Consider the following 21,093-nt stretch of genomic DNA (forward strand, 5'->3'; position numbering starts at 1 on the left):
AAAAACCTCAACCAGGTAACTTGCCCCGACCGGGATTCGAACCCGAGCCACCTGGTTTCGCGGCCAGACGCACTGACCGTTACTCCACAGGTGTGGACTCTACAAAGATACTAGACATGAAAAGACTAGCAAAGTTTGCCTGAAGAGTCAGGATTCTTTGTGAAAATCTATTACACAGAGTGTTCAATTTCACTTCTCTTTTGAAGAAAGCCATACTGTATAATTCTATCATTATTACAACCCCTGATGGGTTATTATGAGACTACATACCTGAAATGCAGAGTACCTTCCTGCTTTCCGTGGCCTGTTGTAAGATGGTAGGTACCGTCGTATGGGGTCCAGCTCATTTATATGTAAGAGCCCTGCCGTTAGAAGCTGAGCAATTATGAACATGGCCTGGTTCCACAGGTACATTCCCTTCGCACCACTCCCTTCTGCACTGGCTTGTCTGATCTGGCTGCCAGGCTCTTGTTTCTCAAACTCTATGCTGCCCTCAGACACATAGAAGTACATTGGGATCACTGGATCTGAAATATTTTCACAAATTTCCATAGTTATACTTGTTATAAAAACTGAAAATTGGTGCTGAAAATGCTACATACTCTAAATCACTCCTTATCGTGTTTAATATCTTAACCCAGAATTATAAAACTTGCAATATACATATGTATATATATTTGAAATAACACCTTCAAACTGGCAATAACACTGAAAACCTTTCTTAAAAACAAAACCACTTTCAAGGAACTTTCAAGTATTTCATATTGCGAACAGATATGTATAAATGCGAAAAATAAATCTGAAATAAATAAGCTGCAAAGAGCACCAAGTTGGAGTAGGGTTTGTCGAACATGCGCACGGACTAATATGTTAAGAGCAGGTCTTATGTTAGATGGCCTGTACCAGTGTTTCTCAAACTATCTCCACCATGGAACCTCATTTAATCTTTAGTGGTTCTGTGGAACCCTTGTAATCCATTTTCTTTGTTTTGATATTATTCTTATTTTTATAGAAGTTAGTATACATACTTAATTAAATAAATTAACAAGTGTATGTATATGAAGGGTATACAAAAGAAGTCTGAATTCTGTGTTCATATTTACAGTACAGCAAGTTTATGCTAAAGGTAAACAAAAGAAATTTGAATAAGATACACTATTTCAAATTTTTAAAATTTTATTAAATATAATTTATAAAAATAAAGCTTTAATAAGAAATATACTTCAGACAAAAGTATTTGTTTTTGTACGTAAAATTAGAATGTGATAAAAAAAAATTTGGGTTTCCATTTAATAAAAATCACGTTTACCTTAAAATAACCTCCAGAACCTAAACTAAAACAAAAATAAGTAATACCATTGTCTTTCTCCTTCAAAGAAAGAAAAGTTTATTCGAAATTGTATTCTCGCAAACATGCTTTCTTAAATAAACAGCTGGAAAGATAAACACTCTATATACGATTTTTTTTTTCGAAAAGTTATAGCTTCATTTCTGCTTCTGCATCTAATCTGTTTCTGGTATTTTGTTTTGGTGAACACACCTGCATAAAATCCAGTTATAAAAGTGACAAACAATTTAGGACTGGCATTATAGTAAGTAAAAATAAAAGAATATTAGTCCTACGCTGAAACTATTAAATAAATTAAGCGTACTGAACATACTAAATGTAATTAAGTTAAACAAAACAAATAAATAAATATAGCTCCAAAATGTTAGATTTCTCTCGATCTGACAAATTATCCAAAAATCTGATATCAAGTTGAACATTGAAAAAAATCTAAATTATATGTGAATGAACATAATTTCCATTTTAAATATTTTAACTGTATTAATTTGGCATTTCATTATGGCCACTACCACAGAGCTAGGCAGCAATCCTACTCCACTAACAGACAAAACAAAACTGCGAGATTTTGACACAACTGCACTTACAACAAAATTTACTAATGAATCATACAATCCTTTACTAGTCACTTAATAATTACTTTACCTCCGTTCAAATCCCTCTTGATTTTGGATTTCAGAAGATTTTGATATTCTTCTATTTGTTCTGGTAGAGATTTGAACACACCATCTATTATCATGAACATATAAAACAACGGCCATTCACATTCTATGCTTTCAAACTCCTGAAAACACAAATTAAAAAAAAAAAATCAATGAATCATCTAACTACAAATGTAAAAATTTACAGCTTCCATAAATTAGAAGTGTTTACATGTCAGCACTGACAGATACCATGACTCTACAGAATCTTATTTGAACACGGATGATGATAATAATAATAATAATAATAATAATAATAATAATAATAATAATAATAATAATAATAATAATAATAATAATAATTCCGTGCACGCATTATATTCTTCACTTGACATAATTAGGAACATTAAATCCAGACTTTTGAGATGGGCAGTGCATGTAGCACGTATGGGCGAATCCAGAAATGCATATAGAGTGTTAGTTGGGAGGCTGGAGGAAAAAAGATCTTTGGGGAGGCCGAGACGTAGATGGGAAGAAAATATTAAAATGGATTTGAGGGAGGTGGGATATGATGGTAGAGAGTGGATTAATCTTGCTAAGGATAGGGACTAATGGCGGGCTTATGTGAGGGTGGCAATGAACCTCCGGATTCCTTAAAAGCCAGTAAGTAAGTAAGTAAATAATAATTCTGTCCGAAGCTCCAGTGCTAGCCTTTGGGCCCCCTTTTCCATACAAGGGACACGAGAAAAACATAGGACTATTCCTCTCACTTCATATACACATGCCCTTCTTCTCTTTTTTTTTTCTTTATCTGTACATTTATCACCTAAAGTGCATAAGATTTGCTGATGGTATGGCATTGTTACCAAAAAGGAGACAATACTAAGGATATGCTACTGGAGTTAAATGACAGCTGTGAGCAGTATGGGATGAAGATAAATGAAAATAAAACTAAGACCATGATTATCGGAACAAAACTAAAGAATATATAATAAAGAATTGTTTTATAATTTCAGTCAACAATTTCTCAATTAAAACAATTCTTTATTATATATACTTTCAACTTATCTGAAATATTAACCTCAATATGACTTTTAAATTTAAAAACTAAAGAAGGTAAACTGCGAATACTAAATGAGGCAGTAGAACAAGGAGACAGCTTCAGATACTGGGGTGTAATAATAACAATAACAGTAACAATAAGAATAACAATAACTTACTTACTTACAAATGGCTTTTAAGGAACCTGAAGGTTCATTGCCGCCCTCACATAAGCCCGCCATCGGTCCCTATCCTGTGCAAGATTAATCCAGTCTCTATCATCATATCCCACCTCCCTCAAATCCATTTTAATATTATTCTCCCATCTACGTCTCGGCCTCCCCAAAGGTATTTTTCCCTCTGGTCTCCCAACTAACACTCTATATGCATTTCTGGATTCGCCCATGCCCTGCTACATGCCCTGCCCATCTCAAACGCCTGGATTTAATGTTCCTAATTATGTCAGGTGAAGAATACAATGCATGCAGTTCTGCATTGTGTAACTTTCTCCATTCTCCTGTAACTTCATCCCGCTTAGCCCCAAATATTTTCCTAAGCACCTTATTCTCAAACACCCTTAACCTATGTTCCTCTCTCAGAGTGACAGAGGAGACGGCCTCCAGATATGGAGGGTAGCTGCGAATATATTGAATAAGCAGTCGTGGACAGCCGATAAGGAGTGGTCCTCCAGCTTGGGGGTTGGGCGAAGGGCTAACAACCCATCACCGTAAAAAACAGCTTGTTACGAATCCCTACAATAAGCCTCGGAATAGGACAAAAAAAAAAAGAATAACAATAACAACAATAATAATAATAATAATAATAATAATAATAATAATAATAATAAATAATAATAATAACAATAATAGTAATTTATTTTAGCTGGCAGAGTTAAGGCGTAAGCCCTTCCCTTCCACTCAACTAGCAAAAAGTATACATACATATGAATTTTCGGTCATGAAGTTTATTTTTATACCGAGATTAAAAAAAAAAAAAAGACACCTACTCGCACAGAATATTTGTGATCAAAATACAAAACAACATTTTGGCTTTAAAACCCATATTGCGGTTTAACTGTGTGTTTTTTCAAAATACTTTTTTTTTATGTTAGGTGACAGCCAGCAAAAGTGGCCATTAGTGACTTGTAAAGAGTTATTTGATTTAACCCTCCAGAAGAAAAGCCCTTGAGAATCATTAGATGAGTATGTTTCGACCATAATATAAATAGGAGAGTGTTCAGAGAGCATTTTTTAGGAAAATAAATCTATTTGCTATTTTATGATCGATTTTAAGAAATGGTGGAAGTTGTGCAACACGAAAAATACTTGGAATGGTTGAAAAAAAAAACTATGAAACTGCAAAAAAAAAAAGTGCAAACATATGTTAACAATGAATATGCGTGTTTAAATTCAACGGCAACCAGCAATTATAATTAAATTGAAAAATCAACACATGAAATATTACAAGCAGCACCCCTGCCCAGGAATGACATTCATGTCCATGTTACAGAGTATCAGAGTTATACTTTCAAGTCCACGTGCTCTGCAGCAAACAAAAGTAAAGATTAAAGACCAATATTGCACATGCGAAGTTCACGGTATGCCAGCCTACAAAAACGAAGTTTTCGGCCTGTCTGTGTCCTATAAAAAAAATTCCAATAAAAATTAAAACAAAATTACGCATTCCTCGAAGTCACTAGTATTTCACTGAAAATACAATTTATCGCGGTAATATTTATTTATAACATTAATTTGCAATAATGAAACTGACTTCAAAGGGTAACAATTGTGATGAAATGCAAAGAAAACTGAAAAAAGGAGCAATAAGCAACTTATTATTTTTATTGCATTTATCGTGATTGCGATATTTTCATGCCCCCACCATGCCCCTTTTTGCTGGTTGAGTGGAAGAGAAGGCCTTACGGCCTTAACTCTGCCAGCTAAAATAAATCATCATTATTATTATTATTATTATTATTATTACTATTATTATTATTATTATTATTATTATTATTATTATTATTATTATTATTATGAATTAGCTCTTATTTATAATATCAAATCTCAAATACAGTATTATCATCACATTATTAACCTTGGTTTCGCCATTCCTGTAGAATCGCCTGTTTGTGTCTTCCAGAAGAGACTTATAACCATCACGTCCAAAACGTTTGAAGCCATAACGACCTTTCAGACGTCGGATAATATTCGCCTTTGTTTCAACACAAAGCACATCCTCATGTGTTGCAAAAGCAGGAAATGATATTGTTGGGATCAAAGATGCATCCACACCCTGAAACAATATTATTAAGTGTAGTCAACATATCTGTTAGAGTTTAAATTTATAATATAACTGGTTAAATCAAATATTTACACCCATACTACATGTATTTCCTAGATTAAAATGTATTCTCATCTTTTGTTGCTAATATTACCAATAGTTTTTCATTAGAGAAAGTACTGCCATCATTTGCAAAGGTACTGTTATGCTAGAAAAATTCTACTTTGAGATTTTCGAGGAAATAAATGTTCCCAGCAGCACCGAATCCAAAAAATAGCATCTCTTCGCAACTTTGTATGTTCAGAAATTTCTCCTAAACTACTGATAAGATTTTATTCATATTGAATACATACAGACCTAGAAACAAAATTTCGGCCACCTGAATTTTCCAAGTTCCAGTTATAACATATTCTACATGCTCAGTGATTCTCCAGTCTTTCCTATTTTCTACCTTCCTCTTTGTTTCCGCATATGATGCATATATCTTAATGTGGTCTATCATCTGATATCTTCTTCTGCTCCGAACTCTTCTATTGATTTAAATTATTTTCATTTACTTTTATTATTAAACCTCTAAAGTGTATTTTTTACTGCATATATTTCAATGTTTAGCAGATGCATGCATATTTTCAGATTTTTTAATGCATAAAGTTCTGTGACCTATTGAACAGTATCATACTCGTATACACAGTAATGTGCAGATGACAACACAAACTGGTTTTCTTATTAAAATGATAGTGACACAGAGAAATAAAACTATTACTATTTTGGTTTTGTATAACGTAATAATGATTTTAAGGAATTATTTAAACGAATTCTTCAGAAACTGGGACACTGGAGGTTTCTTTGAGACATGGAACACTTAGTTCCAAATTGGGATGATCCTGGAAACTCTGGTATGAATGGTACTTACTTACTTACTGGCTTTTAAGGAACCTGGAGGTTCATTGCAGCCCTCACATAAGCCCGCCATTGGTCCCTATTCTGAGCAAGATTAATCCATTCTCTATCATCACATCCCACATCAGGCTTACTATTTTCATTCATTTATGTACATATTTGTTTGTGTCTGAATAAGATCTGTCATGTTTCTTACAAAGCACTGAAAGAAAAAAAGTCACTTTATCTTGTGTTACTCAATATTTCAATACCTTTGAGCTTGACTCCCTGGGAAGCATGGTTTCAAAGATGCTCCTGTTGCGATTATGTGCATCAATGTCGACGTAAATAACTGACCATGATGCTCCTTTCTCTCCAAACAGATTACATCCATTAATTGCTTCCAAAGCACTTTTGGCCATTCCAATGGAGCTGTGAAAAAAAAATGAAAACAATCCAATTTGAATTAAAAGAAATCAAAATTGTGAAAGGTTTATCTTGTACGAATAGCATTTAATTTTAAAAGTTTTTAAAATGTATTTCAGTGAAACATACAGTAGAGTCCGTATAGGCCAGTTTCTGTCTGATGATTTTTCCAATTCACTGTGGGCTAAAGCAAGGAGATTCATTATCACCTTTACTTTTTAACTTTGCTCTGGAATATGCCAGTAGGAAAGTCCAGGAAAACAAAGAGGGTTTGGGAATTGAATGGTTTACATCAGAAGCTTGTTTATGCGGATGAAGTGAATATGTTAGGAGAAAATCCACAAATTATTAGGGAAAACACAGGAATTTTACTTGAAGCAAGTAAAGAAATACGTTTGGAAGTAAATCCCGAAAAGACAAAGTATACGATTATGTCTCGTGACCAGAACATAGTACAAAATGAAAATATAAAAATTGGAAATTTATCATCTGAAGAAGTGGAAAAATTATGTAGCTACATATTGCAATGACATTTATATTGTTTTATTGTCTGAAGTATGCCATTATTTATTCTGTTTCTGTTCCTTTCAAATACCATAGTGCTGGCTGGTAGAACTAAAACTGCAGCAAGATATGAAGTGTGGCAGTCTGTAATTCAGGTGTAATGGTGGTGGAGGCTCAATATGACAGACGTGCTGTTCTGGATGCAAAAACAAAAAAAACTATCACAGAAAGTTATTGACTACCAGAAGTGTCGTGGACAGTGAGATCTGGTAGCCCTCGACTTTAAGATCAGAAGAGCAGTAGCAATAGCAATAGTAGTAGCAGTCACAGCAGTAGTAGCAATAGAAGCAGTAGCAGTACAGTAGTAATAGTAGTAGCAACAGCAGTAGTAGTAGTAGTAGTAGTAGTAGTAGTAGTAGTAGTAGTAGTAGTAGTAGTAGCACAGCAATAGAAGTAGTAGTACTAGTAGTAGTAGTAGCAATAGCAATAGAAGTAGCAGCAGTAGTAGTAGTAGTAGTAGTAGTAGTAGTAGTAGTAGTAGTAGTAGTAGTAGCACAGCAATAGAAGTAGTAGTACTAGTAGTAGTAGTAGCAATAGCAATAGAAGTAGCAGCAGTAGTAGTAGTAGTAGTAGTAGTAGTAGTAGTAGTAGTAGTAGTAGTAGTAGTAGTAGCACAGCAATAGAAGTAGTAGTACTAGTAGTAGTAGTAGCAGCAATAGCAATAGAAGTAGCAGCAGTAGTAGTAGTAGTAGTAGTAGTAGCACAGCAATAGAAGTAGTAGTACTAGTAGTAGTAATAGCAATAGAAGTAGCAGCAGCAGTAGTAGTAGTAGTAGTAGTAGTAGTAGTAGTAGTAGTAGTAGTAGTAGTAGTAGCACAGCAATAGAAGTAGTAGTACTAGTAGTAGTAGTAGCAATAGCAATAGAAGTAGCAGCAGAAGTAGCAGTCACAATAGTAGTAGCAGCAGGAGTACAGCAATAGAAGTAGCAGTAGCAATAAAAGAAGTAGCAGTAGTAATAGTATAGCAATAGCAGTAGCAGTAGAAGTAGCAGTCACAGCAGTAGTAGCAATAGAAGCAGTAGCAGTACAGTAGTAATAGTAGTAGCAACAGCAATAGTAGTAGTAGTAGTGGTAGCAATAGCAGTAGTAGTGGTAGCAACAGTAGTAGTAGTAGTAGTAGTAGTAGTAGTAGTAGTAGCACAGCAATAGAAGTAGTAGTATTAGTAGTAGTAGCACAGCAATAGAAGTAGTAGTACTAGTAGTAGTAGTAGCAGCAGTAGCAATAGCAATAGAAGTAGCAGTAGAAGTAGCAGTCACAATAGTAGTAGCAGCAGGAGTACAGCAATAGAAGTAGCAGTAGTAGCAGTAGCAATAAAAGAAGTAGCAGTTGTAATAGTAGTAGTAGCAGTAGTAATAGTATAGCAATAGCAGTAGCAGTAGAAGTAGCAGTCACAGTAGTAGTAATAGTAATCTCGATTATGCAGGCTTTTGAATAGCCTCCATTTGCATTATATTCTAACAACATTAACTCTCAAATATTGTCACGAATGAATGAAAGTTCTTGTTCTTGCCTTGCATGAATTTCAGGTGTGCCATCGTTGTACTTGCTGCCTCGCTCCCACATTCCATAGTCTGGTGTACGGTAAGCACGTTCAACATAGTAAACCAAATTCTGAACAAAAGCCACTTCATCCTGCGTGTAAATGATCTGCAAGCCTGATGTGATCATCTGTACCAAGAAGATCAGGTACAGAGACACAACATCGATCTACAAAGCAAACAAAATATATTATTAAGTATAAAGCTAATATAAAAAAGTATAGGCTATTACAGTGGAGCTTTGATTGCCCTCATTAATGTCTTTCATAAAACAGCAACTATCATCAAGGACTATAACAATAGAAAAATTTAAACCCATGTTATAGCAAGAATTCGTTCTGAAAATAAAACATGGGCAGATATGAACATCTTTACTGTAGGTTATAACTAAAACGCAATGTTTTATCATATTTCACACAAGTTAGGTAAGCAGTGACTATATGCTACAGGTGTGGATGTCTCTCTTGTCTATTATTTATGAAGGTACAGTCGCTTGACAGAATAAATTATATACAATTGTAAATGATGCTTTCATGGAACTACTCTGCAGCACATAAAATATAAGGATCACCTTCAAATTTATACAGATGGATCTTTAAATCCTAATAATGGGACATCAGTAGCAGGGTACTATATTCCAAAATATCAAGAAAGTTATTTCATACCATGTTCATCCTCCTCCAGTCTTGACACTGAATTGCTAGCTATTGATGCTGCTCTTCAGTATGTTACTCAAATTTCTGAAAAATCTATTTGCATACTTACCGACTCCAAGGGGGCTATATTTAATATAATTAAATATGTACTAAACCTATATGCACATAGAATTATTCCAATTCAGAAATAACTAAGTAAACTTAAAGTACTCCAAAAGGAAATAACATTTCAATGGATACCTAATCACTGTGGTATACCTGGAAACGAGAAAGTCGATAATATTGCAAAACAGGCAACATATTTGCAACCAAGACCTCTTCAAGTGATATCTCTATCCAATGCTTTTGCTTCAGTAAAGTCTCATTTTATAAACCTATGGATCAACAATTGGCTCTCTTCTGACAAAGGAAAAATTTTACAGTCTGTACAAAAGAAACCAAATGACCTGAAAATGTACAAAAACTTGCCCAGACACGTTGAAACATTTTTAACAAGAGCCAGAACAGGTCACATTGTCACTCAATTGTACCTGCACCGATTTCAAATTTCTGATAATCCTACTTGTCTGTGGTGTAATAATCATAATGAAGATCTGCAACACATTCTTTTATACTGTCCATCCATACACCACAAAAGAAGTAAATTAAAATCATCAGTACCAGTTGCAGAAGACATAGCCCTGCAGTATATATTGACTATACCCCACCTCTGGCTACAAGCAACAGGCATCTAAAATGAACACCGATCAAAATACCCCTCATTTCTCGTGAAAAACAACAACTGAATAGACTATAGTGGACTTCATGTTGTCAGCAAACAGCTGGGTACATTAAGAAGATTGATTAAATGATGCTTTCATTCTTTATACAGTATACTCCATATATGTACTACTTATACATAATAGATTATTACAACGAATATGAAGCTATATACAACAAATAGAAAGTTTCAAGAAAATTATACAAGATCCGGCAGAAAGATCTGACGTTCTTTTGAAATGAGACAACACACTTGTATTTTAATATAAGTTGATTTTTATCCTTTTATCTAAAAGAGGCATTATTGTCATTTACTGGCGCAAAAGAACAAAATTAGGTTTTGAAAATTATACCCTCCAAATGACGTCCATTTTTTCTAATCCACTCCTGAAGCCTGACTCTGAAGTTCAGCACTGTTCTGCCTACCATGTCTCTGGCATACAGACAGTCCTTGGCCTTCCTGTTGACTTATGTTTTGATGCTGAAGAAGTCGTTCTGAAATTGTTTACCTACAATAAAATTGTGTTACAGCTGGGAACTCGTCCATGTTGACCCAGATTGAAATACTGTCGGGACCTATGCTGCGTAAGAACTACTGAATCAGTTGTTTTGAAAAATATCTCCATGGCAAATGTCCGATGCAATGTGTTCCACGGATCCATTGCAACTGAAATGGCATCAATAATGGCATTCATTCCCTATCCTCCCACCACTGTGTGACTATATTAGCCACAGTTACTGCCAACCTAAGAAGTCAGATCTTTTTGCCAGATCCTGTAAAACAAATTGAATACTTAAAATTAAATAAAAAAAAAAAATTAGGAAGCTGTATGAAAATGTAAATTACATAAGAAACAAATTATACACTATTTATTTGTTTATTTACTTGCTTATTTCTTTATTTATTTATTAATTTTCAGTGAAATTATGGCAGTCAGGCCTTCTCTTCCACATCACCAGGAATATAAATACAAAAGCAAATGCAGAGAAAGGAAATAAATAAGAAAAAGAAATAATAGTACAATATAAACGCAAAAACTATAAAATATTCAAATACGAAAAACAACAGACATAAATGCAAAAAGTACAAGTATTAATTGCCTAACATACACGTATTTAGTGCCTAAGTAACTAAGCATCTAAAGCTAAGTAACTGACTAACTGTATAGTTTTGAAGAGAAATAAAATAATAACGTTTTCAAAGCATATACAATAAAATTAAAATTATCAGTTGAAAGACATTACAATGAATAAGTACGTAAACATTTTTTTGTATTCGAAATGAAAAATACAGAGACAATTTATGATGTTAATTATTTTTGTTAATTTTGTTTGTATTTTTTCTTCCCAACCTGCCAGTGGTGAACCTGCTATCCAGAGTAACCTAGTTTAAGGTTGTGCTGACCAATCCCTTTAGCAGACTAGGTCAGGAGGGGAGACGGGTAAGGGAAGCCTTTTTAGATGGTTATGATGCCCGATCACAGGGGAATAAAATAGGTGACCCATGTCTGGGTAAACAAGGATAAACCTCTAAACGGTAGTAATATGGTCGAATTGGCAGCCCTGCTCAAACAGATCATACATAAACAAACCACTCCACCAGAATATTTTACCTCCGGATAATTTTACCTTAATGGTACTCATTTCATATTGGAGTGAAAATGGCAAGTTGTAGCCGATTTAAGTGAACACCGTATTTTAACGTTTTGGTGGCTACTTCATTCACACATAACCCCCAGAATGTTTGGAGGACCACACCTGCTGTTGGTCGACGGGTCCACTGGACCTACCTGGGAGATCTTGTTGATCACCAGCTTTCCCTCCTTAAGCCACTGGAGGACGATTTTACTGCCATAGCAGGTCAGCACTAGGAACAGAAAAGTAGAAAGAGGAGGAAGGAAAGGGAAATGAACCCCTAGGCCTCGAATGCTCTAATGCCGTCGGGGTCGAAGAAAGATAGAGTTCAGTCAGAGGACTGGATAGAAAAGGGTAATATTCAACGTGGAATTGGTATCCCTACTTGAGAATTTTCTCCTACTCAAATTCTTCACAAAGTTGGGCCAGATAGGATCCGAAACATTGTGAAGATAGTCCCCTAACTGCCCATTGTGCAACTCAAGCCAAGAAATGGATTCGAAACACCTCAAAATCTGTGCTTCAGTGGCTGACCATGATAATATCTTTGAAAAAATATTGGAGTGCAAGAGGTCAAATGACTTTATTGTCAAACGCCTGGCATTAGAAAACAACAACAACAATGTGAAGATGGAACAGGCATCATTGCCAATCCTTGTAAAGAAGAAGAAGAAGAAGAAGAAGAAGATGATGATGATTTATTCTCTATCCTCTGATGATTGTAAGCTTAATAAATCATCCTGTGGATGGACATTCCTGCACTCCTATTGTACATTAACACATAAACACACGTAGAACTGATGTTGGGGTAATTGAGTAGCTTAATATCAAAGACGGACATCTCACCTGAATCGAAATTTAGATAGCTGTGGTTTTTTATACAATATTTCATGCTCTTTCCAGTTATAGTGAAACCATATGCAAACTCTAACACTATATTTATAAAATAAATTGTGTTAAATATTACAAAGAACACTGTGAATTAAAAAATTGCCTCTAGATCAAAACTATGGAGATGACAGATGTCTGTCTTTGATATTAAGCTACTCAATTTTATTGACTGCACAAAACACTAAAGAATTTACGTACCTGTAAATGAAAATATTCTTCGTCATTGTATACTACGGCTCCTGTTGTTAGATGGAACTTGCAATGAAGTGCGTGTTTGTTGCATTGATTCTTCTTGAACAACTCAATTCTTGGAGCCTGCTTTACCCAACATTCGAGAATTCCTCTCATACACTTCACTGCAGACTGCCCAAGTTCGTAAGACTTCCCTCTGTCATCATCTATTCGCCTATTACAACAATAACGTAACACAAATTCTTTTTTAAGGATCTCTTTAAAAGTAAGGAACTTTAAAGTCTTTTTCTGGACTACAATGAATTACTATGTGTCATACTGTAGTCTACCGGTTGCAAACGTCATCAAAGTACAAATACTGGGTGTTTCAGAATTCAACCAAAGAAATTTAAGGGCTTTTGAAGAGATTCTAGGTAAGTATTTTTATATCGGGAACTAGGAGTCTGCGGGTTCAAACTTGCACGTAATGGCGTGAAATATGTTTTGGGTCTGTACGTCACTGAGTGAGGTATTGGATTAAAAAAAAAAAAAACTACCATAATAAGAATCGAACGTACTACCTTTTGGCCTGAAGTCTAATGTGTTAATCGTTACACTACAGCTTCATTCCGATAATTCTCTTCTAAAATAGGTACAATAACGAAAATGAATGTTGAAACAAAAAGCAGTGCAATGGTGTATTGTCTCATTATTTGCTGGCAATTTTACAGATTCTGTAGAAGCCAAATTTTGAAAACACTGTTGATCATTTCTTAATAGTTGGACTTCATATATTCCCTAATAAGGCCCAAAATCATTCCATACCATTCTATATCCCTATTTCATTTTAACACTTGATTATGAATAACAAATGTAAACAAATTTAATGACATAACTCAGATATTTTTCATCAAAGACTCTGGGTTAACTATCTCAAATTGCTTGCCTACAACCAACTCCTATATAACCAGATAAATTACTTAGACTGAATTCTGAAACACCCTGTATATTTACAGGAACATAAAACAATTTTTCATGACCCACTTGTTTGTAACAAATCCCACAAGCAACTGACAATTTTTTTTTAAGCATTTTCGCTCTTCAGTGATTGCTTCTAATGCTATTCTTCTTGATAGAAGGGAGCACAATCAGCTGGTGTGGTACTTATCAGACAGACGACCAACCTGTTTTGAAAAGTGAGAAGATTGCATACAAAATTATGTTATATGAAGGATTGTAGAATTAGGAAACAAAGTGGATCATAGTGTTGTAATTGGTATACTATCCCAGCATTCGTATGGAGAAACTTGGGGAACCATGAAGAATCCAAGTAAGGATAGTCAGCCCCTGGGATCAACCCTGGATGTCCCAGCATGTTAACCACTACACCACTGTGCTTGGTTCTAAATTCTCAACACCACTAAAAATATCTACTGCCTTTTCTAGTCCAAAGCCAGTTCCTCTATCAACTGAGCAATCTGATCACCTTTGTTTACATGTTATGTTTTAATTTCCATTTTTTGTTAAATTGTCAGTAATTAATTTTTTAATTATTGTTGCCAGTGCCAAAGGTTTGACTTATTTATTGATCTTGCCATTATTGTTATCTTTGAATGTTATTTAATTGTTAATACAAATTTTAGTTTAATAAGAAATTTATTTTTAATTTTTTTTAAATTAATTGTTAATTCTCTGGAATCTCCTAAAGCTTCCTGATTGAGCTCATAGAGTTAGTGGGGTTTAAAAGGGGCGCGTCAGCATCTATGGCTATTTGAGCCCTTATCTAAAAGTCTTTACAGAACAGAGACACAATACAATAATCAGAATGCTTAAAAGAACTAAAAACGTTGTCACGATTAAAACAAGGTACACAGAGCTCATAGATGATGTTACATGTTCAACAATGTGACGTTGAAATGTGTGTTCAAGTTTCTGCCCAGCGAGTCTGACATATTTGAAGACTGGTGAATTAATAACCCGGCACATTTCCAATCACACTCCCATTCTTACAAATTTCGACTTTTAGACATCCAGGAAACTTTTCATAAAAAATATGTAATTAAATTATCTACATAAATAGGCTACTTAACCCAGATCATGAAGAAATTTATACAATTTTTACATTCATAAAATAATGTTTTACTGGATTATTTTTCTATATCGTAAGAGAGAATATTATAATCACCTCTCTCTTACTCACCTCTTCACTTGAAGATTAGGAACTCAAAAAAAAAAAAAAAAAATTGTCACTTGCTTGTGGGCTTTGCTACTTTTTATAGCTATTTTGTTATTGTCTTACTTCAGTGTGAGGTCATTAACTACTGAAAATTTCATGCTCTTTCGCAAAATAAATACGACACTATTTAAACTAAAAAAGTGAAAACAGTAAAAGATAAGTCGAAATTGAAAAAAGACTTTTAGTTATGGCACTTGCTTTGTCTTCTTATTATTAGATAAAATATATTTGCACTTATTTCTTCATCTTCCTGAATATGTGGAGATTTCAGTTTTGGTCAATGAAACACCAAATCTAGTGGAATTATTAGGCCTACCTGTAAGCTTGGTGGAGGCTCCAGATAGCAGCTGCACAATATATACTGTCTCGCACACTTGCGATATCTTTGTCAGTTGACAGTACAGGAAACAGACCAGTGATTGGACTCTGATATCTTAGAAGCTGCCTCTTAACTAGAATTAAAAAAAAAATGTAACATATCAAAGACTAAGTAAGTTTCTTGCTTAAGTTGAAGCCTCAAAATTTAAATGTCTAAATAATTGATTAAATGGCGATCTTACTCGTGTTAATTGTGTAAGCATGTGCGGCTTACAGCTGTTTCGGTGCTTCTTCACACCATCCTCAGAGCCTACTAGATCTCGGCGTCATCTCGAACTTCGCTGCCTGTTGTGTGGGTGCGTTCGATTGTTGAAAAGTGTTGAAATGTGGTGTCAAATAGTGTGTGTGTTCTGAAATTGATCTGTGTGTTGAGAATTTGATCAGGGTGTGTTTTAGTGTGTCTGTATACTGTATTTCATATTGTTCTACTGTGTTGAGTTTTTGGTTTTTGGGTTGTATGTGTAGGATTTCCATGTCTGTATATATGTCATTGTATGTGTGGTTAGCATTAGTTATATGTTCGGCATATGTAGATGTATTGTGTCCTCTGGTTATTGCTTTAATGTGTTCTTTGTATCAAGTTTGGAATGATCTGCCTGTCTGTCCAATGTAGAAACTGTCGCAACTATTGCATGTGAGTTTGTATACGCCTATGTGGTTGCATTTATTTGTTTGTGTTGTTTGTGTGTTGAGATCTCTTTGTAGTGTGTTTTCTGTTCTGTATGCTATGTTGTATTTCTGTTTTCTGAATGAGGATGCGATCTTGTGTGTGTTTTTGTTTTCGTATGTTAGTGTGATGTATTTCTTGTGTTCTTGTGTTTTGTGTGTTTGTTGAGTTTTTGTTTTGTCTTCCTTATGATGCTGTCTATTATGTTTGGATTGTAACCATTTTCTTGTGCTATGTATTTGATTGTGTTCACTTCTTCTACATCACACTCACATACGAAAACAAAAACACGCCGCACATGCTTACACATTTAACATGAGTAAGATCGCCATTTAATCAATTATTTATATTCAAGTTTTAAATCAGTGTACGAAAGATTCAACATGGATTAAATGTCTAGTGCTAAGTGAGATTCTATTTGACAACAATCTTATTTATATAGCTCGAAAACAATGGACTAGTTCTGAAGATGGCTACAAATCAAGCAGAAACTAGTCAACTAAGGTAAATTACCAACCATAGTTTCACGGCAACATAGGAAAATTTTTTCTGTACGGTAATAAATTTACCGAATCTTAATGGACTTTATTTTTTCTTTTTTGCTATTTCATTTTCTCTTAAATGTTACGTTCATGTATTCAACCTAGTATTATTTCTTACTAATTGAAGTTCTTTTACGAAAATAATCATACAGATAGTCCAAGTATAAATTGCTTCAATTAGGGAAGAAAACAGTGTTCAGAGTTGCTTTTTAATAGTTTTAATTATACATAATTTAAATTAAAGTCAAAGGATTGTATGAAACAATCAAGAAAACAGTGAAGAATAGAAAAAAAAAACGACGTTAAAATTCTACAAAACCTCACAATATCAGAGGACGCTTATAAGTATGGATGCAGAACATGGGAAATGCAAAAGCACAATGATAGAAGTCGGCAGTGAAATGAAATTTTTTAGTGCAACATTGAGTGTGACTAAAGAGACGTTGAGAAACGAGAATGTAAGACAAAAACTAGAAATACTCAACATTAAAAAGATATTTCTACAAAACTGAATTACATTAACTATGCAATGAATACCATTAATAACATTTTCAAACCTTCTCTTGTCCAAAAACACACAAGAATTAAAGCCTATAAAACAATGGCATTCTCATTTATGGAAGTGAAGCTTGGACCATACATAAATGTGATGAACACCGAATCACTGCCAATGAAATGAAGTTTTTAAGAAGAACTGCTGGCTATACTAGATTAGACAAAAAAAAAAAAAAATTAGGATATTTTGAAAGAATTAAATATTGACCCAATTTTGGAGAAGATTCAAAATTATAGATAGAAATGAAAATCTCATATACCCACGATGCCTAGAACAAGGATATCACGCCAAGCATTAAATTACCGCCCTTTAGGAACAAGATCTTTGGGCTGTCCACTGAAACGATGGAGAGAGACCATAACAGGCCACCAGGCTTAATACGTGATAGGAAGAAGAAGAATAAAACAAAAACATAGACAGAAATAGATAGATCACATAGAAAGAATAATTGAAAACAGACCAAAATATACACCAAGAGATGAAAGAAAAATTAGTAGATCAAACAAGATATGGTCCGAATAATGACATGAAGTCATTCAAAGACAAACACGGGCAATGCTCAAAATGCAAAGAAGAATTCTATTGGCAATGAGCATTCATTTCAGGACATGGATACTAATGGAAACATCAAACAGTTATGATTATTATGCATTTTTGGACTACAGCTATTTTTGTAAATGATAAGCCCAAGTTGGCATTATTACTACGGTATTCAACCAGTCTAGAGGTGACGTAAATTAGATAGCCATTCTTGAACATAGATCTTTATACACTAGGCAAAAATTATGAAAATTTAATATTATGCAATAGCATGTGAAAAGTATTTTTAACACTGATTTTCAACTGTTTGAGCCATTTACCAGTTGTTTCCCACCAGATGTTACATAACAGCATTCACCACTGATCAATAAAAGGGTTCAAACAATTACAGGTTTACTTTTAAAAGTGACTGGTTTTAGTTAAAAAAAAAAAAAAAGGTACACAAATTAAATAAAATGCTTCAACAACTATTTTATCGAAAACCATCGACAATGAAATTTAATTATAAAAATCAGAAGACACTGGGGTTTGAGCCAGAGATCTGTGGCACTGCAGTTCAATGCTCTACCACTGAGCTGTAACACCGCTTGGTTGTAACATGTTAAAGTTTCACTGTTACAGTGAATGCAGCGGAGAAGTCGAGGAAATTGTCTCTATACCAGCACAAACGAACAGCTGTCTAAAAAACTGTGTGCGAGACACATGTTAAAAAATGATTTTATTTTGTTCATAGTGCTTGCTTCACTTGGCTTATGGCCCTGCAAACATCCTTACTCTCAAAATAAAATGTTATTTTAACACTTGTATCATAGATAACTATTAGTATATCCGAAGCAGACTGCCTATGCAAATAAATGTAGACATACACAGGTTGTAACTTTAATAATGGCAACTATTTATTTATTACGAATATACAAGTGATACATCTGTGAAACTTCTACAGTCCTACAATGTAGTAATCAGCATGTCTACAACTCGTTGCCAGCGATGTGGAAGTCGTAGTATCCCTGTAGCAGCTCCTGTTCTGTTGATGTTTCTGATGGACCGCCCTACTACCTGCATAATATCAGGAACAGTCCGCAATCGAACGTCACAAAGTGGTTCCTTCATCTTTGGGATTAAGTCATAATCACAGGAGCTTAAGTCCGGTGAATGTGGTGGATGGAAAAACACTTCTCACCCCCCAGCGACAGTACAGATCAGCTACAGACTGTATCGTGTGTGCCCCTGCATTATCTTGAAAAATGATGGGAGGGTCCTGCAAAATGTGTGGGAGCTTTCTTCGCAACGCTGGTCTCAGATTATGCTAAAAAATGATGGAAATACTGTGCATTAACATTCAGCCAAGATCGCTGTTCCTGCTTTGTAAACATGGCGAAACACAACCGCTTAGAGCTGTAACTAACAGGAGACTAACTTTAACTCTCCACAGCGCATGCATTGTGAGTTGGATGGAAGAATCCTTTTAGGGGGGAAGAGGGCAGACATAGACTAATATGTGGTAGCAGTGACAACAAATAGCTCCATCTCGTTTTGCTTTTACAGCAGTGTTGCAACTATTAAAAGTTACACCCAACGTACATATAAAGTGATAAAGTGACACACCAAACACTTGGTTGTTATTGATGAAATGTCAACCAAACCACAACTCAGTACATACCACACATACTGTACGCACTTACCCAGTCCATAGTAAATATCAAGCTGTCTAACTGTATCTTCATAATTCGAAATCTTCAGGCTCATGTCTATTTCAATCTCACACAAGCTTCCGTGACGGATTGTCCTGCAAATGTAAACTTAACATCAGTTTCTGTGACTGTTAAAGCTATGGAGGAGTTTGCAATGTGTCAAGAGGTTCATGCTGACAACTATTTTACTATATTATCAGCACCAGACATGCATACATGCAATTTAGTAAACTTAATAAAATTTATTCCACAATCCAATTTTAAATGTAATACAAATCAATGCAACCTCAGATAACAGCATATTTACAGTATCATATTTTATTCAACACTGTTCGGGATTATTATTATTATTATTATTATTATTATTATTATTATTATTTACGCATGCACTATCCTGCACAAAATTCTCTATATGGAGTGTATACTAGACGTTCAAAGATATTTCATCCTACTAATCGATAGTGATCGATAATTTGTTGGTGTTAGAGATAACTCAACACCGGTACAATGTATCTGTCTAGCATCTGAACAACGGAAGTCAGGGAATGAGACAAGTGCAGTTCACACTCGGGCGGCTATGTGTATTGCTGCAGAAGGTGAGGTCTTTAAAAACCGGCTTTAATACAGATTTTTCAAATTAGTAATAACGTGAATGTTTTTAAATGAATTTATAATACACCCAGTATCATTGCTGTAAATAGTTTACATGCTTAAACCTTCATAATATCTACGTTTATGTTTAACATTCAGGAGGGCGTAATTCAGTCAATTAAAAAAAATATGATATATGTTTATATGAACTTTTTTCATCAGAATGATGCCAGAAATCACATCTTAGAGTATTGCCCAATCTTCGTGAATCATCCTGTATATGTGTATACACGTAAACACGATAGGCTAAGCATCTTAACAAAATGCATTAAATTCATATTTTATATTCGGGTATCTATTCATATGTATTCAATTCAAATGTAAATTGTAAATAAATTAAAAAAAAAAAATAATATTACATAAAGTCGAATGGAGTTCTGGAGACGTTAACTAAATGCAATTGAAGAGTTCAGGGAAAAAACAATCTAAGTCACAATTCTCTTAAGGGTGATATCATCTAATTCAGTATATTACCACAGTCTAGTATATACAGTCACGAAGCTCAATACATATGGAATATGCATCCATAGATAGTTGCTAACCACTAGGATCGCTACTATCACCTCATCACAGACAATGCGAAATAGTACCGGCACAGTCTATTGTTCCTAGTACCCTCAACAACTCAAGCTTCGTGACTGTATATACTACACTGTGATATTACTGCAAAATTTATTGCTGTTCCTAATGAAAAAGTAGGAAAGGATGTCCGTATCCATGGTGATAATTCTCCTTTACCAGAATTGATAAGAAAAACACATAAATTTTTCAGTAATATACTGAATTATAGTTGTGACGCTGTTATTCCCGGCGTGACTCCTCCTCTTTGCTTACGTTTTAGGAAGTGAAGGCTCTATAAAGTCTAGGTAGGTAGTATCGTTCGCCATTTTTGTTCTTTCGTTGCCGAGCTACCATACGAGGAATCTATTTGCCACACCGTTAAAGATTATCATGTCGTAGCTCCTATGATAATAAATCAAATGCACTGTAATTCAGCAAATAATTG

The 21,093-nt window shown here is 34.5% G+C and overlaps 1 protein-coding gene across 4 annotated transcripts in view; it reads right to left on the bottom strand.

The window, feature by feature from the left end:
* The window catches only part of LOC138706663 (probable phosphorylase b kinase regulatory subunit beta), a 76,005-nt gene that overhangs the window by 46,831 nt on the left and 8,081 nt on the right, over nt 1-21,093 (bottom strand). For all 4 annotated transcript variants that reach the window (XM_069836219.1, XM_069836217.1, XM_069836218.1 and 1 more), the window contains 8 exons: nt 19,428-19,531; nt 15,379-15,514; nt 12,854-13,061; nt 8,687-8,883; nt 6,459-6,618; nt 5,122-5,319; nt 1,991-2,129; nt 271-527 (listed from right to left, as the gene is read on the bottom strand). In XM_069836219.1, the coding sequence (XP_069692320.1) occupies nt 271-527; nt 1,991-2,129; nt 5,122-5,319; nt 6,459-6,618; nt 8,687-8,883; nt 12,854-13,061; nt 15,379-15,514; nt 19,428-19,491 (1,359 nt within the window). In that variant the 5' untranslated portion in view covers nt 19,492-19,531. The remainder of the gene's footprint in view (nt 1-270; nt 528-1,990; nt 2,130-5,121; nt 5,320-6,458; nt 6,619-8,686; nt 8,884-12,853; nt 13,062-15,378; nt 15,515-19,427; nt 19,532-21,093) is intronic.

This window comes from Periplaneta americana, chromosome 9 (assembly GCF_040183065.1).
Source record: "Periplaneta americana isolate PAMFEO1 chromosome 9, P.americana_PAMFEO1_priV1, whole genome shotgun sequence".
NCBI classification, from domain to species: domain Eukaryota; kingdom Metazoa; phylum Arthropoda; class Insecta; order Blattodea; family Blattidae; genus Periplaneta; species Periplaneta americana.